The sequence below is a fragment of the Bos mutus genome, chromosome 2, assembly GCF_027580195.1.
Source record: "Bos mutus isolate GX-2022 chromosome 2, NWIPB_WYAK_1.1, whole genome shotgun sequence".
NCBI classification, from domain to species: domain Eukaryota; kingdom Metazoa; phylum Chordata; class Mammalia; order Artiodactyla; family Bovidae; genus Bos; species Bos mutus.
Window position 1 is genome coordinate 31,687,172 of NC_091618.1, and position 20,926 is coordinate 31,708,097.

Sequence of the window (20,926 nt, forward strand, 5' to 3'; positions counted from 1 at the left end):
ACCTTCCTTTCCACCACACCTCCTCCCAGCTTTGCATGGGAGATTTTTGGAATTATTAATATAAAGGTGCTCTTCTCTATAGGAAATATAAAGCTTTATGAAAGATGCTGAACTCTCATCATTTTTTCCATCTTCCATCGCCCTTTCTCCTATGTTTGCTTATAGAAAATGAAAGCCACATCACAAATGTTACCTGTTGTGTGAAGTCTTTCTTGATTCAATCTCTCCCTTAGAACTCTTCAGATCACTTTGTTTATCCCTTTGAAATAGCTCTCACCATACTGTATCCTGTATGACTGTAAATATTTTATCCCTCCTAACAGATTATACTTTCTCTAGGGCAGGGATTACATTTTATTCATTCTTCTATTTCCCTCAGTGTATGTCATAGCAGGAGCTCAGTAAATAAATGCAAATTGAGTAACTATGCTTTGGTCCAAACCCATTAGGTACCAGATACGGGAATCTGTAGACTTTCTGACTTCTAGCAGTGTGACCAGCTATTGATGGAATGGCAGAAAGCTAAGGTCAGAAGGAAACACGCTCTTACAAAGATCTTGCCTATCATTTAGCCTAGAGTGTTGAGTTGAACTCAGTGAGAGCAAATTAAGGATGGAAAATCTACCCTTTAGTTTTCTCTTCTTAAGATTTTCTTCTGTCTCAAATGGTTAATGCACAAAACGTTCTCAGAAAAGCACATGCATTTAACATCCATTTGTACCTAGAAATGGCACAAGGTCATGTGTATTCTCTCAACAGGATGGAGATATATATATATATATGTATATATATATATCTATCTTGTGTATGTCCTTCAAATTTCTTTTCAGCAAGCAATATACCGGAGGCATTCAATAGCTACCAAAACCAAACTCTTTCATCTACTAGGTCGACAGCAGAGACACAAAAGTGATTTGAGTAAGCCCAATTCACCATCTATTCTAATTGCTTTTGCTCCCCAGTGTAGAAGTTAAAGGGCTGAAAAATTAACTGTCAGGGAAATGGTTGTCTGTGTGATGAAAAACTGCCTGTTAGAAGCAGAGATGGGCATGTGACTCCTTTTTTTACAGAGTTTGCAAAGAAGGACAGGTTGAAACTAATTTGGGGGCTCTACTTCAAGTACGAAGTTTTGTACTTTGCAACATCATTGTTTTCGTAATATGTACTTTTAATAGGTAATATCTTGTGTTTCGGTTCTGAAAGAAAATCAAGCCAGGTTAAAGGAAATGGGCAAAGGGCATGATGGAAATCAAACAACAAGCCTAAAAGTGAAAGAATGTTTGTTGCCCTGTTTCTATGTTTAATTTGCATTAGTCACTGTGAATAAGTGAGTGGCTTTGGTGCATGAAGACACTGGTTGGCTAATATAAAATGCCCAAGAACATGGCAATGAAAGACGGAGGAAGCAAAATGTGGGGGAGATTAACGAAAGTGCTATGGATCCAGCAGGACTTACAGGTCTAAGAATCTGAGACAGGGATCAATGACTGCCTATACAGCTTCTTCGGTCATCAAACAGAAAGGCACAGTCATGAAAGGGCCACACTACACAAAGAGTTTAAGATGGGACTTATATGTTTACTTATTATTTATCACTTTGTAGTTCTGCTTATTAATCAAGATTTTCAGTTCACCAAATACTGAGCATTTCCCAAATCCACATGGAAAAATCCACACGGGACGTCATCAGGTCCTCACATAACACATCACACAATATAATTTATATTTAGAACTTATACTTGGAAAATATAGCATAACTATTTTAAGAAAAAGACAAAAGACACCTTACCATGGACGACAATTTCCCAGAAATGATTTAATTGTTTAACTTCCACTTTCTCTCGAAGGGCTTTCAGGAAATTGTTAAAGCGCTGCTCTTCTGAAAACTGCAAGAGCGTGTGGGGGTAGGGAAGGTGGCAGGTCAGAGCTCATACAGAAACATAATTCACCCCAAAGCATTTTATATACACACACACACACACACACACATATATACACACACACAAATCCACCATATTTAATTATTAAACACACATAAAATGTTCTTCTTTGGTAAATTTCAGCTTCGTTTGCTAGGAGTTGTAAATCTTTCCATCTGTTGAAGGCACAGAAATTTCCATAGCTACCCAGGTTTTTTTGTGGCCTGGTACTTTGTTCTTTTAGGTTTTAATATAGACAAATTCAAACAAAAACAGAGCAATTTAGTGGATGCTGTGCACCCATCACCTTTGTAACATCTATACCCTCACTTTCTCCCACGACTCTCGGGTTGTTTTTAAGCAAATTTCAACCATATTAGCTCATCTATAAATATGCAATATCTAAAGTATAAACTTAAAAAATTCACAAAAAATTAATTATAAGAGTAATAACCAGTCAGTATTCACATATTCCCAACTTTCTTTTTATATTTTTAGTTTAAAAAAGGTCATTAAGATTGACTAATATGTCTCTAAGGCCTCTTTGGCTCCTCTTGCACCTTTCTCTCTTTCTTTTTTGGAGTCCAATGACCTGGTTTAAAGGACACGCGGTGGCGACAGTGCACGGAAGTGTTCTCAGATGCTCTCTCCAGGCAGCGGGGGATGTGCGCACTAAAAAACACTTCCACTACCTTTTCAGCTAAGCAAATCTTTCTCCACCTGACTGAGTCATCTTTAGTCTTATATTGACTCCATTTGGCCAAAAGTTGATATTTGATAAAATTGATATTGATCTGTAGGGCATTTGGTTTATCTACTTCTGAATCTTTCATCCCATTCTAATTTTAACAATATTTTTATTTTCTTATCACTCTTTGTAACTACCTAAACAATTCAAGAAGTAATTTGGTCATTCATCAATCCTCTCAATAATTATCTAACTGTATTTTCTCCATCCATTTCCTTAAAATAGTTAGCCAAACAGAACCCAATAGAAGAGAAATTTGGTTGGCTCACTAAGTAGAAATCATAAAGCCAGGGCTATAGTGTAATAAAAAGCTAACTTCGAGGGATACAACATCCCAGTCACCCACCCATCTTTATTCTTCCTCAGAAATGACAGCAATAGTAACATGAGCTAGTCATTTCTACTCCTCTTGGCATATGTTGCTCTTCACAGTAAGGATGATCATTTTCAAAGCCCAGGCTTATCTGTGGGGTGCTGTATGTCTCTCCCCTGTGATGGTGGCCAACTGTTTAGGAAGAGGACACAGGATAGAGTTACCTGAATGGCTTCTTCCCTGAAGGCTTTGATGCAGTCCATGCTCTTCATGAAATACAGTGTTTCGTTAGTATCCAAAAACTGCTCGATGTGATTTATTAGCTGGTGACTCGCTAGGACATAAGACAATACTTTTATTTTCCTCAATCTGAGTGACGCTTGTTAGAGAGAATGGATGCTCCTGTGTGCCTGTAAGTAGTGTGTTTTTATGGATCAAGAGCCTCCCTTGTGGTCTGTTTGCACAAAAGCCATTCTTCTTTTAAGGGGGTGGATGGGAAGGAAAGATGAAATGCAGAATGCTGATTTCAAAAGTCTACATTTAAAAGGTTTGGGTAATACTGACATTTGTCAAGAAATAAAATTTCTTAAGTGCTTAGAATTATAGCTAAATATTTCTTTTGGAATTTCAAACATTAAGCTGTTATTGCTTTTTATTTACCCCCCAAAATTTACGGACCATTTGGGTATCTCAAAAGTGCATTTCCTGATAACATCATAAAAAACATATCTTCTATTTCCTCCCCTAATTCCACTCAGGATAAATGTCAAATAGTGTCAGACAAAGAAAAATAATCAGCCAGGGACACTCCACCCTCTTCCAATCACAGATCACATTAGAAAAGACCAGCCCTCAACTTAATTTAGTAATATCCCTATAGAATGGAAAATCATTGCTACTTATCTTCTGCCCTCAGTTGAATCTCAAGAGTCTCTAAGGTATTCAGCACTCTACGAAGCCATGGATACTTAACAAATGATAATGGTCAGCAAGCAACGTCATAAGTGATACAGAAAGAGGAAATGCATTAATAACGTTACGGTTTCCAAGGTGGGCTGCAATTTGAGACTGCCTCATAAACAAAACATTCTTCATTTAAAAAAGCAGAGGAAATTAAAACATAAAGTCATCAGGGAACTTAAAGTGGTTAAGCAGGTCAAAACAGACTTATGATCTGTGCAGAAGAACAAACCAAGGAGACAGGCATAAGTCATGACCTAAAAGCTCATTCTTACTTGTTTCCTGAAACTGCTCGCTAGCTGGCTGTTCAGCAATTTGTGCTGAATGGTCAAGATGTTCTAAGAGTGCACATGTGCCATTGTTGTGGCCTCATCTGAGCTTTCCCATAGTTACGAATGTGTGCCTGCAGTACTAATGAAAACTACTTTCAAGGCTTCCCTATAAAGGCTAAAGGCCGCCAGCTGAATCACAGTGACTGGAGCACTACTCAATACCTTATGAAAGACATGAAATGCAGAGCCATCAACTTATTTGCCAAGGATCCTATAGCATGTGGAAAGGATTCAAAAACTGGATGAAGTATTTCCTAATATAATAATTTTGCAGCAAGTGAAAACATCCTGGTAACCATTTCATCTTTTCTACCAAATAGGAGATTATGATCTCCATCACAACGAACTACTTAACCAACTTGAGGGATTAAAGAAAACACTTTTCTGAAATTTCAGAAATCTTTACCCATGTATCCTATAGCAGTGAATTAACATCCAACTATGATTCAAAGCAGAGAAGGAATGTTTGGATAGGACTTTTGAAACAAAGTTTTAAATAATACAACCCTGATCAGTAAGCAGAGCAGAAAACTATCAACAAGAAGCTGAGACCAACAGAAGCTATCTCCTTCTTTTAGCCTGGAAAGGGAAAGTAAGAGAAATGTTTGATATTTCCACTCAAGCAGCCTGCTTTCTCAGATAGTCTGATAGCAAGTTCACTCAGCGTTTCCTATCTGGGCACAAATGAGAATTTTTAAAGGCCAAGGGCAATAATCCCAGAGACATCACATTTCTCATTTCTTTTGAAAGGTGAATGAGGAAATCTCTGCAAGTTATAATGTAAAGCTGTAATATTTCTCTTTGCTTGATACAGTGATTATTTTAATTTAGCCTAATACATATTTACTGTGTAACTGCAACATATAAGATGCTATACTATGTTCTATAGGAAACACAATGAAGTTGAAGATAAGATCCTTGCCGGTGGGGAGTTTACATGCTAATAGAGAATATAACACATATACATAAAAATAGTAACAGAGGTCGACATGAAGAGCTGAGTGGTACAGAAATATATCAACTAATCTGAATTTTAAAAACTCTTTGGTGATTATAAGAAAGATTTGTGAATTAACTTGGCTTTTTTGCTGGGCAATGAAGGAAAAGTAGAATTTGGCTATCAGACAGCCAAAAAACAGAATGAGCAAAAGTATAAAGCAGAGAGGTGGGAAAGCACGGGGTGTATGTGGAGGAAAGGACACGGTCCAGCGCGTGGAGTCCATGGCCAGGAGTAGCGAAGAAAGAGGAGGAGAGGTGGAAGGGAAGGGCGTCCCAAGGAGAGTGAACAGTGTGCAAGAGGAGCTGGGGCAGGACAGAGAAAGTACAGGAAAAAAAGGGTTCAAGACCAAGCCTTTAAGGAACCTCAGGATTCAGAGGCTGTACAGAGGAAAGGCTGCTGATAAAGGAGGCCAAGAAGGGATGGTTAGGGAGGCAGGAGAGAGTCAGGAGGGTATGGCACCACAGATACTAAGAGAAGAAATTATCTGAAGAGAAGAATTGTCTACTGTGTTATAAAGTGCTACATACATAATATTACACATTATTATTACATAAATTCTGCAAGGAAAAGAGTGTAATGAGCACAGAAGATAAAGGACTCTAAAACACAGGGTGTCCTTGGGCCTGGGAGCCCATGAAACAACTAGACAGTGCTGAATTGCTCTGCAAAACAGGCTCTGCACCCATCCTTATCTTGAATCTTGATGGCACACACACACACACACACACACACACACACACACACACACATCTTACAGAAAAAAAATAGAAAAAAATACTCAAAAGAAACTAAAATAAAGCAAATGTGAAAGCCAATAACCCACTTGCAATAATGATATGGATAAGAAAGAATACAAAGAGAAGGAAGTAGCAGTCTCAATTCTCAGTTTCCATTTAAGAATGACATCCTTACGTATCTGTGGGCCCATGTGGATTTAGTTTTCTTATTTACATGTTGGACTGTTCTGTCCTTTCCCCCAGAAGGTTCAGGAATGCAGGTAGATAAACATACCCAAACTTCAGACAAACCCAATGAATACACAGAACCAGACTCTATCCTTCTCGGAACAATCAGTTATGTGGCCTGTGCATCTGGCCCCCTACCTAGACTATTTTGTGGTTCACTGATTATAATGAACCTTTTAACACCAGTGAATAGATGTGATGGACGATGCTCTAATATACTGAATATCAGAATGGGATGTGGATGAGGGACTTCTTATCTAAACTTTGGTGGCATTTCCCTGCCATTTTTAATAAATGTAAAAATGCAGAAGTGGCTGACAAAAGTAATCTAACTCTGGCTGGATTATGCTTTTGATGCCCCCTTCTCTCCTCCTCCTCATACAGGAAATGCTGAGGACTGGGGTGCTTTCCTCTGTTTCCACATCAATCACAGTATTCACGCTCAGTAAATCACAGCTCCAACTATAGTTCACGAAAATGCTTTTTCAGAATTACTCAGAGGCTCAATAATACTCATTAGCAGCTAATATAAAAAATGGCCACTGGAAGGGCCATCCATCTTAGGACAGTAGTCAAGCAAAGGCTGTCATTTATCTCAAGAAGTCTTCAAAATCAAGATGTCTATTCTGGATTTCAAACCTGTCTGTTCTGGATTTTGAGGTTTTTAATAGAGGCATTAATATGTTAATCTAGAATCTGACATGAGTACAGATCGTTGATACGCAAAATGAGTTTTCATACTTATAATACTTTAGTGTTATATTAAAATCTTATCAAGATTCAAAAGTGTTATGTAAGAGGAAAACAGTGGTGTTTTTTTGTTTTAATCTGAAATGTATGCTTTTTTTCTCTCTCCAGAAAACCTTCAACACCTTCCAAAAGTGAAAGGGATAGTTGCTCAGTCCTGTCTGACTCTTTGCGACCCCATGGACTGTAGCCCACCAGGCTCCCCATCCTGGAACTTTCCACACAAAAATATTGGAATGGATTGTCATTCCCTTCTCCAAGGGATCTTCCCAACCCAGCAATCAAATCTCAGTCTCCTGCATTGCAGGCAGAATCTTTATCATTTGAGCCACCAGGGAAGCCCCCCAAAGTTCTACAAAATGAATCATCCTTCTTCCTGCTGCTCAGTCATGACCGTCTGGGGCCATGTGCTTGCTGGTCTCTGACTTGACATTTACTTACTCCTCTCTTTTCTGCAAAGATGTTTCCAACAAAGTAAAAGGAAGTCATTTACTGAGGGGTTTTTTTCCCTCTATCCTACAGAGCCAAAAGAGCAGTAGTTCACTCAACCGTCACGTGTTATGTATAAGGGACTGGAAAGCTATCGCAAATGATTTTGCTGAACCCAGGCATCATTCAGGATGTTTCTCAATTTAATTCTTCTCGTGATCTCAATGCCCTTATGTGAATTTTAATTATTGAAGAGGTGCACATTTTACAGATGTCAGCAGTCAAATCATTTAAAAATGTTCAACAGTTTACATAGTCAATAATAATGGCATCTTTATTAAAGAAAATAAAGTGACAATAAAAAATCTAGCATTTAAATAAAAAAAGTATATGATCAGGTCAGTCATTAAGAGAATTAAAAGGAGTAACATCTTTCAGTAACAAATAAAAATCTAAGTGAGTAGTCCAGTTTATAGCCAATGAAATCCACATGTAAATTACTATCACTGTTTTTAAAGCAAAAAGTTAACAAGAAACATTTGCCTGGTAAGAAAACAAGTCTGTTTTAATACAGGGAACAAAAATCAGTCACAAAGAGGCTTCCCTGTGTCTCAAATAGGGTATAAACTGGCCATCGTGGGTAGAGGCTTTGTGCGTTATCAGGCAAGGTCCAAAGAGAAGAACAGAAATCACTGAACATTTAACCAAGGAAGTTTAATGCAGGCAACTGTTAACACAGGTGATAAAGAACTGTAAAGCCAACTGAGAATGGGTGCTGTAACCCAGAGATTAGAAATAGCAAGAAGCCTCTAGCACCCCCTGGCACCGCAGGGGAACAAGAACAGAGCAGAAAGGAGATAAGAGGAGGGGATAACTAAAGCCTGTCCTATAGGGGCAGAAACCATGGAGGACTTGGAGATGCTGCCCTACTCGGGGCTGGGGATGGGTGAGGAGAAAGAGAAATACCCTGGCTTATCCCTCCCTCCTTACTTCTCACCAGGATCTGAACCCAGTAGGAAGCCTGTACCTGTGGGAGCCTGAAGATGCAACCTGCAGGGACAGGCTCTACCCCACTCCTCCCCGCAGACCCAAGGCACACAGGGAAAGGGTGAGCAGAGGATCTCGGGGCCACTGGCACAGTGTGTTATCATGAACCCACAGGAGTTGAACGCCCCATTTACACATCAGATATTTGCAGGAGACAGAAATTAACAAAGCCGTCTTTAACTTAAATAATAAAGGAATATAAAGTGTATAGGACTTTTCTTCATTACTGAACCCTTCCCATGGTGTTCATGACCTTTAAGGAGTCAATTGCACTTCAGGGAATGTAAGAACAAAAAGAAGGTATCCTAAACATTTTCTCTCTAAATGACCTAAGATGTGCCGATTTATTTCTTTAAATACCCTTTCGACTTCTACTTCCAAAAGAATTTGGATCTATGATCCCAGGAATTTGTCCTGAATGCTTGTGCTTCTTGGTCTGGTATTATTCCTGTTTTTAGTTTTGTAGTCTTTAATGAAATCTGCTTACTGGGGAAAAATAAATCACTGGTGGCAAGAAGAGAAACTAAGAACCAGGGGGAAAGGATAAGCGTTATGGATCTGAAAGGGACATTCAATTGCTGTCTCGTTTTTGAGCAGGTGGACTGTGGAGTGGACACAGCTCTGCCCTTTTACCTCTGCCCCACCCTTCCCCTTTTAGAAGCTGTTCTGCTAGACTCTCTGCCCCAAATTTCCTCATGTAGCAGACAGAAGAAGTTGCCTGCCTCCCTTGAAAGAACAGAAAAAGTCAGCGGATATGACAGAGAATACCACAGCTATAATATCATGCATGACCAGTGGCACAGGAAATTGAACTAAGGTGTGTAAAAGCGATGACCACTTCAACAGTACAGATACAGCCCTGGTAGTTGTTTTTTATTATTATTAATATTTTTCTTACCAATAACTAAAAAACTCAATTAAAACTTCACCATTTAAACTCCGTAAATTAAGTCACAGCCTGTTTTTTCATGCTTAACGATTTTCTCATTAAGTGCAGTAATTTCTTACAAATTGCACTAATAAAAGTAACTCTTGCTGGGTATTTTCCCCCTCTTTTTAAATGCTGCCTTTTCATTGATGTGTTAAATTAAAACCCCAGGCACAAAGAGCAGAGTAAATGCAAAGTCTTTATTGTTCAGACTCCAATCCGGCAGACTATGAGATCTCTTTCATTTTATTTTTGTTTTTATTTGAGCTAACTGTGAGGCCTGCTTTGTAGCCACAGGAAGAAAGATTTTGAAGGTCTCTTGGTCTTAGCTCACTCTAGATAACAAGTGATAGTGTAAGCTAATGAGAAACTAGAAAAATGGCATTTGGTTCAGCCCACTGCCTTCAAGATCAGTTTATGAAAGGGAACATGATGCCAAGACTTTTTCATTCTGCATGAATAATATTTCCCATCTTAAATAACTTGGGTATAAGACTAAATCTGCCCCCAAGTCAGCTGGAAATTTTTAGGCTTGCTGGTCAGTGGGTGGGGGTTTTATGGAATTCTATGGCCTTTCAATTTTTATTAAAAATTCGATTTATTTAACTCTTAAAGACCCACCAAATACATCCCATGAAACCTGAATATTATCAGTTCATATTTACAAGGCTTATGCTGCTGCTGCTAACTCGCTTCAGTTGTGTCTGACTCTGTGCGACCCCATAGACAGCAGCCCATCAGGGTCCACCGTCCCTGGGATTCTCCAGGCAAGAACACTGGAGTGGGTTGCCATTTCCTTTTCCAATGCATGAAAGTGAAAAGTGAAAGTGAAGTCGCTTAGTCGTGTCCCACTCTTAGCGACCCCATGGACTGCAGCCTACCAGGCTCCTCCGTCCATGGGATTTTCCAGGCAAGAGTACTGGAGTGGGTGCCATTGCCTTCTCTGTACAAGGCTTATAGCAATTAACTAAAGACCAAAGAACATCCTCTCTTTAGTCTAACTAATTCCTTCATTTCCAAAGAGGAGTGTACTTTAAGTAGCGCAAAACTGGGGCATGACACTAACATAAGGAAGAAACGAAAGGAAGTCCTTTTCATCAAGCGAGGAAGTGATATCTTCCTCTCACTAATGTAATGTACATGCTATATGCTTGGAAGTATGCACTGAAGATGGGAGTAGGGAGTATAGAAGGCAGAGAAAGAGCATCTTCATAATTTTCTAAGGTCCTATAACAAATTTTAAATTCTACAATGGCGAAACATACTAAAATAAGATATTTTACTAAATACTACAGTGATACAGACGAATTCAAAACTAAAGCATCTAGATTTCATTCTGGATGAGTAGTGGGAGAGAGGTAGAATGCAAGATGACAGTGTTTGGTACTGTATGAATTTTATAGTATCTGTCCAGCTTCATACCTGAGCGGACGTCATCAAACTCATACAGGAAGTAGGCAGAAGGAACCAAGCAGACACAGAAACAGTGCAGCCAAGAGAAAATGCTGGAACAGGAGACCAATTTGGCAGTGGGATCCAGGTGGTAATCGAATGGAACTGAAATTCATGTATCAATTGAAGAGATACAGTGATGAGTGATGAGTCAGACTCCTCAGCAAGGAGAGAAGCAGATGGCTGCTAGCTGAATGTGCTTTTGGGGATGACAGAGGAGGGGGAGGCAGGACACAGAGCTTTACAATGCCTCAAGAATCTGACTAGTTCTTAAATGGAATATCAAGAACCAGAAATTTAAAAACTATACTCCATGTATCAATCTTCTTAAAAATTGGTAAATAATGATGTCCTGCGCTTATTTGGTATCTTTCCTTAAGGACCCTTCAGACCCCTCTTTTTTTTTTTCTTTTCATTTTTTTCCCCTCTGTTTTTGATTTTTATGAAGAAAGTTGTATAATATTCTATAACTCAAAATACAGAGATGCTTCTTCTCTTATGAGGCTAAGATTTATAATTAAATCCAGAAAACCTGAGGGTTAATCTGGCTGTAATTCAAAAATTCAAATCATGATGATTCCCAAGCACTATTTTATTAAGGACAATGATGCAAACAAAAAAAATCACTACTAGCCGGCAGTACTCAGAGAGCATAAAAACAAATGGAGGTTATATTTGCGTAGACCAGCAGCAGCATCTTTGATAATGAATCATTTTACAATAAAACTACTACCAGGCATTAATATCCCAGGATACACAGGCTCTTAAATCTCAAGAATCTCTCTGTGGGGTTGGGGCCGGGATCTGGTGGGGTAAGAAAAACAAGGGACATTCATACAGAAGGGTAGCAAAGTGAATGGCACAAGAGTATTAGCAGGTGTCCAGTGTGGTCTGAGCACAGGGTACACAGAGGGGACCTGTAGAATACTGGTCTAGAATGGCAGGATGCGACCAGGTTGTGTGAAGTCTTGACTGGAGGACTAATTTCAAAGACACACAGAGTGATTAAGAAGGGCTGACCCATAATCAAATCTGTGCTATAAGAAGCTAAATCTGTACCAACACATAGGATGAGATGAATTTTAAGGGTAATTAAGACAGGATGCTATAACTGTCCAACGGTGAAATGATGGAAGCCTAAATTGTAGTAGTGGTATTTAGGATGGAAAGGAAAAGACAGATATGAAACAACTGGATTAGAAAGTGATTAAAAATTACAAAAAACTTATAACTAGGTACAAAGTGGTTAGAAACACTCATCAGCAGTAAATTCAAGAGGCAAAATAACAGCAGTAACAAAAATCCCTTATTTCTGCAGAAAGTCCTATTAACGCTCACGGCACTAGGACGCCCCATCACTTTGGCTGCTGCCTCACTAGGGATGCTTCTCTCGGGGCCCTCTCCTATCCAGCCTCTTATTGCCCAGGTCTGCCAGCCTCTTCCATGAATTCCTCCTTACACCAGTCAACCCACCTGCACCTACACCCATACTCTGCATCCTTCCTATTGTTCTGGATAGACTATCTGTGTGTGCAACTATCTAAGTTACTCCTTCCACCTGTGCCCTAGAACTCACACCTCCCCCTACTCAAGAATCTCATTTTTCTCATGTCTTTACAGACCATTTCTACGGTGACTTCTCCCAGATTTATATTTACAACCCAGGCCTTTTTCCTAAAGTCAGGACCTGTATAACCAACTTAATATGTCTTTATGTTCTCAATAAACGTCAACACCTTCCAGCTGTTCAGGCCCAAATACTTAAGAGTCACCCTTGACTTGTGTCCTTCTCTCACGTCCTATTTTCAGACTATCAGCAAAACCTGCCAAGACAGAGTTTGACCTCTTTTCACTGCCTCTCACTTGGATCACTGCAGTGGCCTTCTAACTCATCCGCCTACTTCAGCCTTGCCCAGTCTCAACAGGGCAGCCAGAGTGCCTTTTAAAACATAATCAATCAGCTCATCCTCTACTCAGAACTCTTCAGCAATTTCCCATTTCACTCAGAGTAAAAGCAAAAGGTTAGGAGGCCCTACATGACGAGTGCCCCAGATACCGCTCTGATCTCATCTCTGCTTCTTTCCTCCAGCCACACTGGCTTCCCCAATACTCCTGGGCAATGCTCCCTCTTGGCTGCAAAGTGTTTCCCAGAGATAGCTACCACACTCTACCTTCCACATTCCTCAATTCTCTGTTCAAATGACAACCAAGCAGCCAGCCTTCCTTGGTCCTCTACATAAAATCACTAGCCTGTAACAACCCCAGCATTCACTTTCCCCTCACTATCCTATTTTAATTTTTCTCTATAGTGATGGTGCTGTTATGAGTAGAACAGGGTTCCCTCCAAATTCACGTTCTTCCCAGAACTTCAGAATGTGACCTTATTTGGAAACAGGGTCCTTGCAGAGTAATCAAGTCCAGATGAGTTCAAAAGGGGGAGGGAGTGCTGAGCCAGTAAAATGGTGTTCATGTAAGAAGAGGGAAATCTGGATGCAGACACACAGAATTCCAGCTGACGAAGAGGCAGACTGGAGGGATGCATCCACAAGCTAAGGAACACCAAGGATTGCCAGCTGTCACCAAAAGCTGGGAGACAGGCACGGAATGGATTCTTCCAAGCGTCCTTAGAGAGAACCAACTTTATTGACACCTTGATTTTGGACATCTAACTTCCAGAACTGAGAGAAAATAAACTTGTTATTCTAAGCCAGCCAGTTGGTGTACTTCATTACAGCAGCCCTAGGAAACGAATCCAAGTGCTTACCACCACTTGACATAGATTTTATTCATTTACTGTCTGTATCTTGCCAAAAAGACTAGCACATAATTGGCATTCAACAACCATTTGCTGAATGGATGAATAAATGATCGAGCCCTCCTGAGTTACTCCTCTAAAAGCTTCATGTCTAAAAGACACGAAGATGTCTTTTTGTGTTCCTTCAACTTAAATCCATACATTGCGTATTCAGTATTGGCTATCACTAGGGGGAATGGACAGCCTAGAATTCTTATCACCACTCTTTAATTTTTATAGAGAAAGAAATAATTAAAACAAAGATCCCTTAAAAGAGAAAACGCAGAGACAAAGAGTAACAGCCTACAAAAGATGTATACAGGAGTCAGATATATCATTTCCACATTACTATAACTATATATGCAGGCATCTTTGCTGCTGTCATTTACTAAGAATGAATTAGGCTCACCCCATCTTGCTGTAAGCTCTTTCTACCCTCTTAGGTCAACATGCTTGACCCCACTGCCTATGGCTATAGTCTCAATTTACCGTACTCTAAAACAATTAATCATCTTGACTATAATATAGAACATTAACAGGGATTAACAGGGTTATTCCTATGAAGAGAGAGTGAAAAAGCAAGACAGAGAATGCTGGTTATAAGGAGGGTTTGGAAGAGAGGGGGACAATGAATGAAGAGATTTCTTCTTTTTATGTGCTACTTACTGTATTATTATTTGACTCTTTTCCAATCAGTATATACTTATTTTTTAATGAGAGGTCTAAGAAGCAATTAAATCATCTTGAAACTGTAAGAGACTATTAGATATGTAAACAATAAACAATTATTTCTATTTTTAGTGAGTTCTAAATGGAAACACATTTTTTATGGATTGGCATTTATGGGTGGCAGTTACTCTGGACACTTCTATTTCACTGATCCTTTAATTTCTTTTGTTTTCTTTCTTGACCACCTACTTCTTTCTGTTTATTACTCATTTACTTAAATGGCAGTATGAAAAAAGACCTTAGAAAATATTTAATTTCACCTACCGGCCTTCAGGTTAAGTCTACCAATTTGAATCAGATTTGTAGAAGGCAAATTTTATCTTTTGTTTATAGATTCAATCTCCTCTATAATTCCTCACATTTAAAATTCCAATGTGTAAGTGGCTTCATTGTAGTACATCTAAGAGTAATCAGAAATGGGACCATTGTGGGATAATCCAACCTTATGTGTGAGACAAATAATGAATCAAACAAAATACACCCATGCTTGAGAAAAATGGCACAAAGAAGAAACAAATGAAAGGCGGAAGCAATGAAATCTTTGATTTTCCGAATCTATAAACACTAAAGTGAGACTTGCTAACAAGTTCCTAAAACTGCCACGGTTTTCCCTGTACTGTATAAGCTTGTCATTTACTAATGTAAGGGACTTCCCTGGTGACTCAGGCAGTAAAGAATCTGCAATGCAAGAGACCCAGGTTAAATCCCTAGGTTGGGAAGATCCCCTGGAGAAGGGAATGGTTACCCACTCCAGTATTCTTGCCTGGTGAATTCCATGGACAGATGAGACTGGTGAACTATAGTTCATGGGGTCACAAAGAGTTGGACAGAACTAAGTGACCAATACTTTACTAATGTAAATGAATTCCTCCCACGAAGCAGAGAATTCTGAAATACAAACATAATCCTGTGATATATATACCTACGTTTATTTTTTAAAATTTTTTAAATTTAAAATACACCCTATTATTTGAATTGACAATGTTTCTTTATTGGTACTCTATAGACATTCACTGGAGAAGGCAAATGGCACCCCACTCCAGTACTCCTGCCTGGAGAATCCCATGGGCAGAGGAGCCTGGAAGGCTTCAGTCCATGGGGTCGCTAAGGGTCGGACACGACTGAGCGACTTCACTTTCACTTTTCACTTTCATGCTTTGGAGAAGGAAATGGCAACCCACTCCAGTGTTCTTGCCTGGAGAATCCCGGGGACGGGGGAGCCTGGTGGGCTGCCGTCTATGGGGTCATACAGAGTCGGACACTGACTTAGCAGCAGCAGCAGTAGACATTCACTTGGGTTTCTAGACAGTTGTTTAGCTAGATGAGGCAAAAATTATAAAGGTCTCACTAACCCACAAGGTCTGGAGGTAAATAACCTTCTATACTCAAAACATCATGGAAAACAACTAGATAGAAAATCAACAAAGGTACAGGTTTGAACAAACTATCATCCAAAGTGATCAACTTGACATTTACAGAAGCCTCAACCTGTCAAGAACAGAATAGATACTCTTTTAAAGGACATATGAAACATTTGTCAAAAGAGTCTAAATGCTAAGCCATAAAATAAGTCTCAATAAATGTAAAAGAGTTGAAGCCACTTGAAATGTTCTCTGGTCACAACAGAATTAAATTAAAACTCAACAACAGAAATAAAATTGGGAGTTTCCTAGTATTTGGAAATTAAACAACACAGTTCTAAATAATCCAAAGATCAAAGTAATCACAAAAGGAATTAGATAGTATTTTAATTAAGTGAGAATAAAAACAATTTATGGTGCATAAAGAATTGCCTAGAGGGAAATGTACGGATTTAAATACCTATGTTAGAAAAAAAGTTTCACGTCAATAATCTAAACTTCTACCACAACAAATTAAAAAAAGAGCAAATTAAATCCAAAGCAAGCAAAAGGAAGGGAAAAATCAAGATGAGAGCATAAATCAATGAAATTAAAAAAAACAATAATGAAGAAAATCAGTAAAACTAAAAGTTAGATCTTCTATAAAAGAGAAACTTTATTTAGACTAACCAAGAGAAGATACAAATTGGTAAAAATCAGGAATAAAAGCAGTCATATACCTAACAACCACAGAACTTAAAATTTATAAGGGAAAAATAATATGAACAATGCTATGCCAGCAATTAGACAACGTAGATGAAATGGACAAATTTGTATAAAGATACAATTACCACCAGTGATTCAAGAGGAAATAGGAAATCTGACTAAATTTATCATAAGTAAAATAACTGAATTAGTATTAAAAACTTTCCCACAAAGAAACCAGGCCCAGAAGGCTTCACTGGCAAATTTTATCATATATTTAATAAAGAAACCATACCAATTCTGAAAAGGAGGAAAGAATACTTCCCAACTCATTCTACGAGGCCTGCATTTCCCAGATACCAAAGCCAGACAAAGATACCACAAGAAAACTACAGGAAAGTATCACTTATGCATATACACAAAATAATTCTACCAAAATACGAGCAAAATGAATTCAGAAACATTCAAAAAGGATTATTTACCATGACTGACTGGAATTTATTCCTGTAGTGCAAGACTGGTTTAACAACTGAAAATCAATGAATACAGCACACCATATAAATAGACAAATAAACCCATGTAATCATCTCACAGATGTAGAACATGCACCCGATAAACTCAGCACTCGTTCACAGCAAAACTCTCTGTCCCCTAGGAATGGAAGAAAACTTTTTCAAGCTGATTAAGGGAATCTGAGAAAACTTCGAACTGACGTTATACTAGTGGTGAAGGACTAAAAAGCCAACATTGTACTGGATGTTCCAGCCAGTAAAATTAAAAAAAAAAGAAACCGAAAGCAATACAAGTCACAAAGGAAGAAGTAAAACTGCCTTTATTTGCACAGTATGATCCTGTTAGTAGAAAATCCTAAGGAATATATAAACATACAAATATCCATAGCAGCATTATTCTTCATAGCTAAAAACTGGAAACAATCTAAATATCCATCAATTGGTGAATGGATGAACAAAATGTGGCATATTCATTAAAATGGAATATTATTCAGCACAAAAAAGAATTATCGATACATTCTACAACACAGACAAACTTCAAAAACCTTATGCTAAATAAAAGAAGCCAGACACAAAAGCCTGCATATTGAGTGATTCCATTTACATGGAATCTCCAGAAAAGACAAATCTATAGAGACAGAAAGTGGTTGGCTGAGGTGGTGGTGAGAAAGAACTGACTATAAACTGTCAAGCGAAACTTTGAGGAGTTGAGGGAAAAGTTTTTCAACTGGGTTGCGGTGATGACTGCATAACCTTTTTTATTTATAAAGAATCACAAAATTATACTTAGAATGAGTACATTTTATAGCAGAAAATGCTACTTCAATAAACTGTTTAAAAACTGGCAATAAATAAGTGCAATTTAACTAAAGATTTGTGGAGATTTACCACAGATAGAAGGCGTCAGACACCAGGTGTTCTACTACAGAATACCCACTAAAAAGCTCAAACAATAAATCTTGTCCTTAATGTCCCAAGGGAACTCTCCTAGATTCCAAGGGCAAGAGAATTATAGTCTGATAGTTCCCATATGAGGAATGGCTCCTGACTCCAATGGCCTACCAGGGAAACACTGTGCAGTGACCGTCCTGCGTGTTATGGCTGCGTCTCATTACTGCCAAAAGACAAAGAGATAAAATACAGGATTTCAGCAGCTTAATCTGACAAAGGAAAAGAAAACGAGCCTATATTAGCCAGCTCAGTCTGACATAACAAAATATCATGGACCAGCTGGCTTCAACAACAGAAATTTATTTCCTCACAGTTGGAAGCTGGTGTCAGGTTTGGGTGGGGGCCCTTTTTCTGGCTTGCAAACAGTCACCTTCACATCAGAGAGAAAAGAAAGAGAAGAGAGAAGAGAATGCAAACTAGTGTCTCTTTTTATAAAGGTTACTAATCTTATTATGAGGGCTCCAATATCATGATCTCATCTAAATCTAATGACCTCCCAAAGGCTCCATCTCCAAATACCATCACCTGAGGGGTCAGGGCTTTAATATACAAATTTGGGGAAGACACAATTCAGTCTACAGCAAGGCCTTTAATCATAACTCTTAACTAAAAGTTTTTTTTTTCTCCAACTGTCCAGAAGGAATTGCAAAAAAAAGAAAAGTTGATTTTTTCCCTCTATATCCAAGGACATCTATGCTGGTAATATTCTCAAGCCCTGCTGGAACTGTGTTCTATACCTGAACCAAATTTCTTCCCTTTTCTGGCCCAAGAAATAAGTATGCCATTTTTTAAAGTTTTATGTAGACATGGAAACAGATAGGACTAACAGTATCAAATTATACTTAGCATTTCTTTCCTCGTCAGCATATTTTTTGCCCTGGGCTTGCAGTTTGAAGGTGGGGTGGGGTCGGGGGAACCAAAACACTTTTACTGCATTTAAGGTGTTTCTGAGTTCCTCTTAACACATTTCAACCTATTAGTGGCTATTTTAACAAAAGACTAACATCCTTTCCTAAACGTTTCAATTGGTTAAGAGCTTCTGATGTTTGCTACAGTCATTTTCAGTCATTGATTACAGCAGTTTGCAGATCAGCAAGATCAGAAATCAGTTTCCTTTCTCAATCAGCTGGGCTTACATGAAAGATAGCTCAATTCAAGGACAACTAGGAGAACCAAGTACAATGCCCTGCATGACAGTGATCTATTGTGCACCGTGAATTACAGGCAATGAAGAAAAAGAACCAAACGGCCACAAGTGCTTCAACAGCTCTCTGCTTCACAAATCACTCTCATTAGCACTTCTTGCAAGGGTGAACACCAACAGCAAGCTGGATACCAGACCCTTTTTCCAGAGAACCCATGATTAATTCTGTGTTTCCAGCAGAGCCAACTGTGAGCACTGCCTGGTTGCACTGCTGGCACGGGTCAGCAATGCAAGCCAGTGGGTCACCACATTACATGCAGGCTTCAATGAACTCTGTGTTCCAGCTGTTCTGACACAGGGAAACCATTCACGTGAGTTCCACATTTTCAGCCAGAGAAAAAAACACCCTTTCTATTTTTAAAATAAAAAAGGAAAAAAAAAATACTCAGCAAGTTTAAGACAAGCAACTTTACCACCTGGCATGAGAAAACAAAACACTGGGAGACTGAAAATGCTGTGTATCACACATAGGTGTCCTTTAATGCTCTCAGGAAGAAATCTTGGTGCTTACTGAGAGAGCTTACCTATTAGCAAACAGGTTTTGATTTGCATGCTCTCATTTTTAACATACAGCTAGGCTACAATTTACAAGAGCCATACTCCGTAATTAGAGATACTCTGATCCACAGATTGACATGAATTTGAAAAGATGTTAGAAGCTGGGTAAGAATGGACAGGAGCCTTTTAGGGACAAATGTGAAAACTGAAAACACTTACTTATAAAGTGGTTGTGTGTATGTGCTAGTCTTTGATTTCTATGTCATGTCTTTTCTATTTTTTCTTTTTTGTCTTCAATGATTTCATTGGAATTATTTGGTTAATGAATTTTATTATATTAAAATGTAAACTTCAGAGCAGTTGTGTACCATCTAATGAAATGTAAGCAACCGATGGAGATGTTTAGGCCACAAAAGGCAACAACTAGCTCTTGAATCTGATTCACACGTTTGCAATAATCTGTGGAAAGTCATCTCAACCATTCTGGGCCTAAACCCATGGGCCACATGGAAGATGAACAAGACCCTAAGGGTCACTGATACACAATTATCACATCAAATAATAGCATATCCTTCTAGTAGGGGTCCTTTACAATTCCAAATAAGCTTTCATTTTAAAATTCACATTGATAAGTGAGGTATAAAATAAGCATGGATCATCAAGTTTTAGAGTGTAACAATTTAAAACTAGTCAAAAAGAAAGTCAATGAAGGACAAGTAAAATAGTTAATAAAAAATATAAAAGTATAGACTAAATCTCTGGAATCTGTAATCATGTATTTTCTCTCCAATGATCAGATGGATCACTGTTGTTTTGGGAAAAACTAATAAAGTATGTCAAATAGTTAAAAAAAACTTTTATAGGGCTAACAATACTAAAAATTTTAGTTCTGTTTGTATTTAGTATCCTTTTTTCAAGATGTTTAAGGTATTTAACAGAAGCTATTTTTCTGTTATTTGCTCTGTGCAAAGCAAATAAAGGCTATATTTTTTATTTTCTTATGTTTATCTAGAAAGGGGTATGATAGGTTATATGATTCATAGCTTAGATTAATAAACCATTAACAAAAGAAAATACATAAAACACACACATATGGGAATTTTTTCCCAGATCCCTTAAGAAACTTGGATTGAGAACCCAGAGGTTAGACTTGATTCATGGTAGAAAATCATATGGGTCAGTGCTCTACTCTCAGAATTGAAAGAAATTATTTGACTTTGCTGAATAATATAATTTCATTACTAGTTGCGTTAATAACATTCTGCCTAGTTTTGGGCAATCCTACAGAAGTAAATTTTAAGAAATGTCCTTTAAAATTGGAAGGATGTTGTTTGATATATGAGACTAAGAGGC

The 20,926-nt window shown here is 38.3% G+C and overlaps 1 protein-coding gene across 2 annotated transcripts in view; it reads right to left on the minus strand.

The window, feature by feature from the left end:
* Nucleotides 1–20,926, minus strand: part of XRCC5 (X-ray repair cross complementing 5) — an 86,681-nt gene that overhangs the window by 12,814 nt on the left and 52,941 nt on the right. For both annotated transcript variants that reach the window (XM_005896176.3, XM_070386961.1), the window contains exons 17-18: nucleotides 3,205–3,314; nucleotides 1,790–1,886 (exon numbers count right to left, since the gene is read on the minus strand). In XM_005896176.3, the coding sequence (XP_005896238.2) occupies nucleotides 1,790–1,886; nucleotides 3,205–3,314 (207 nt within the window). The remainder of the gene's footprint in view (nucleotides 1–1,789; nucleotides 1,887–3,204; nucleotides 3,315–20,926) is intronic.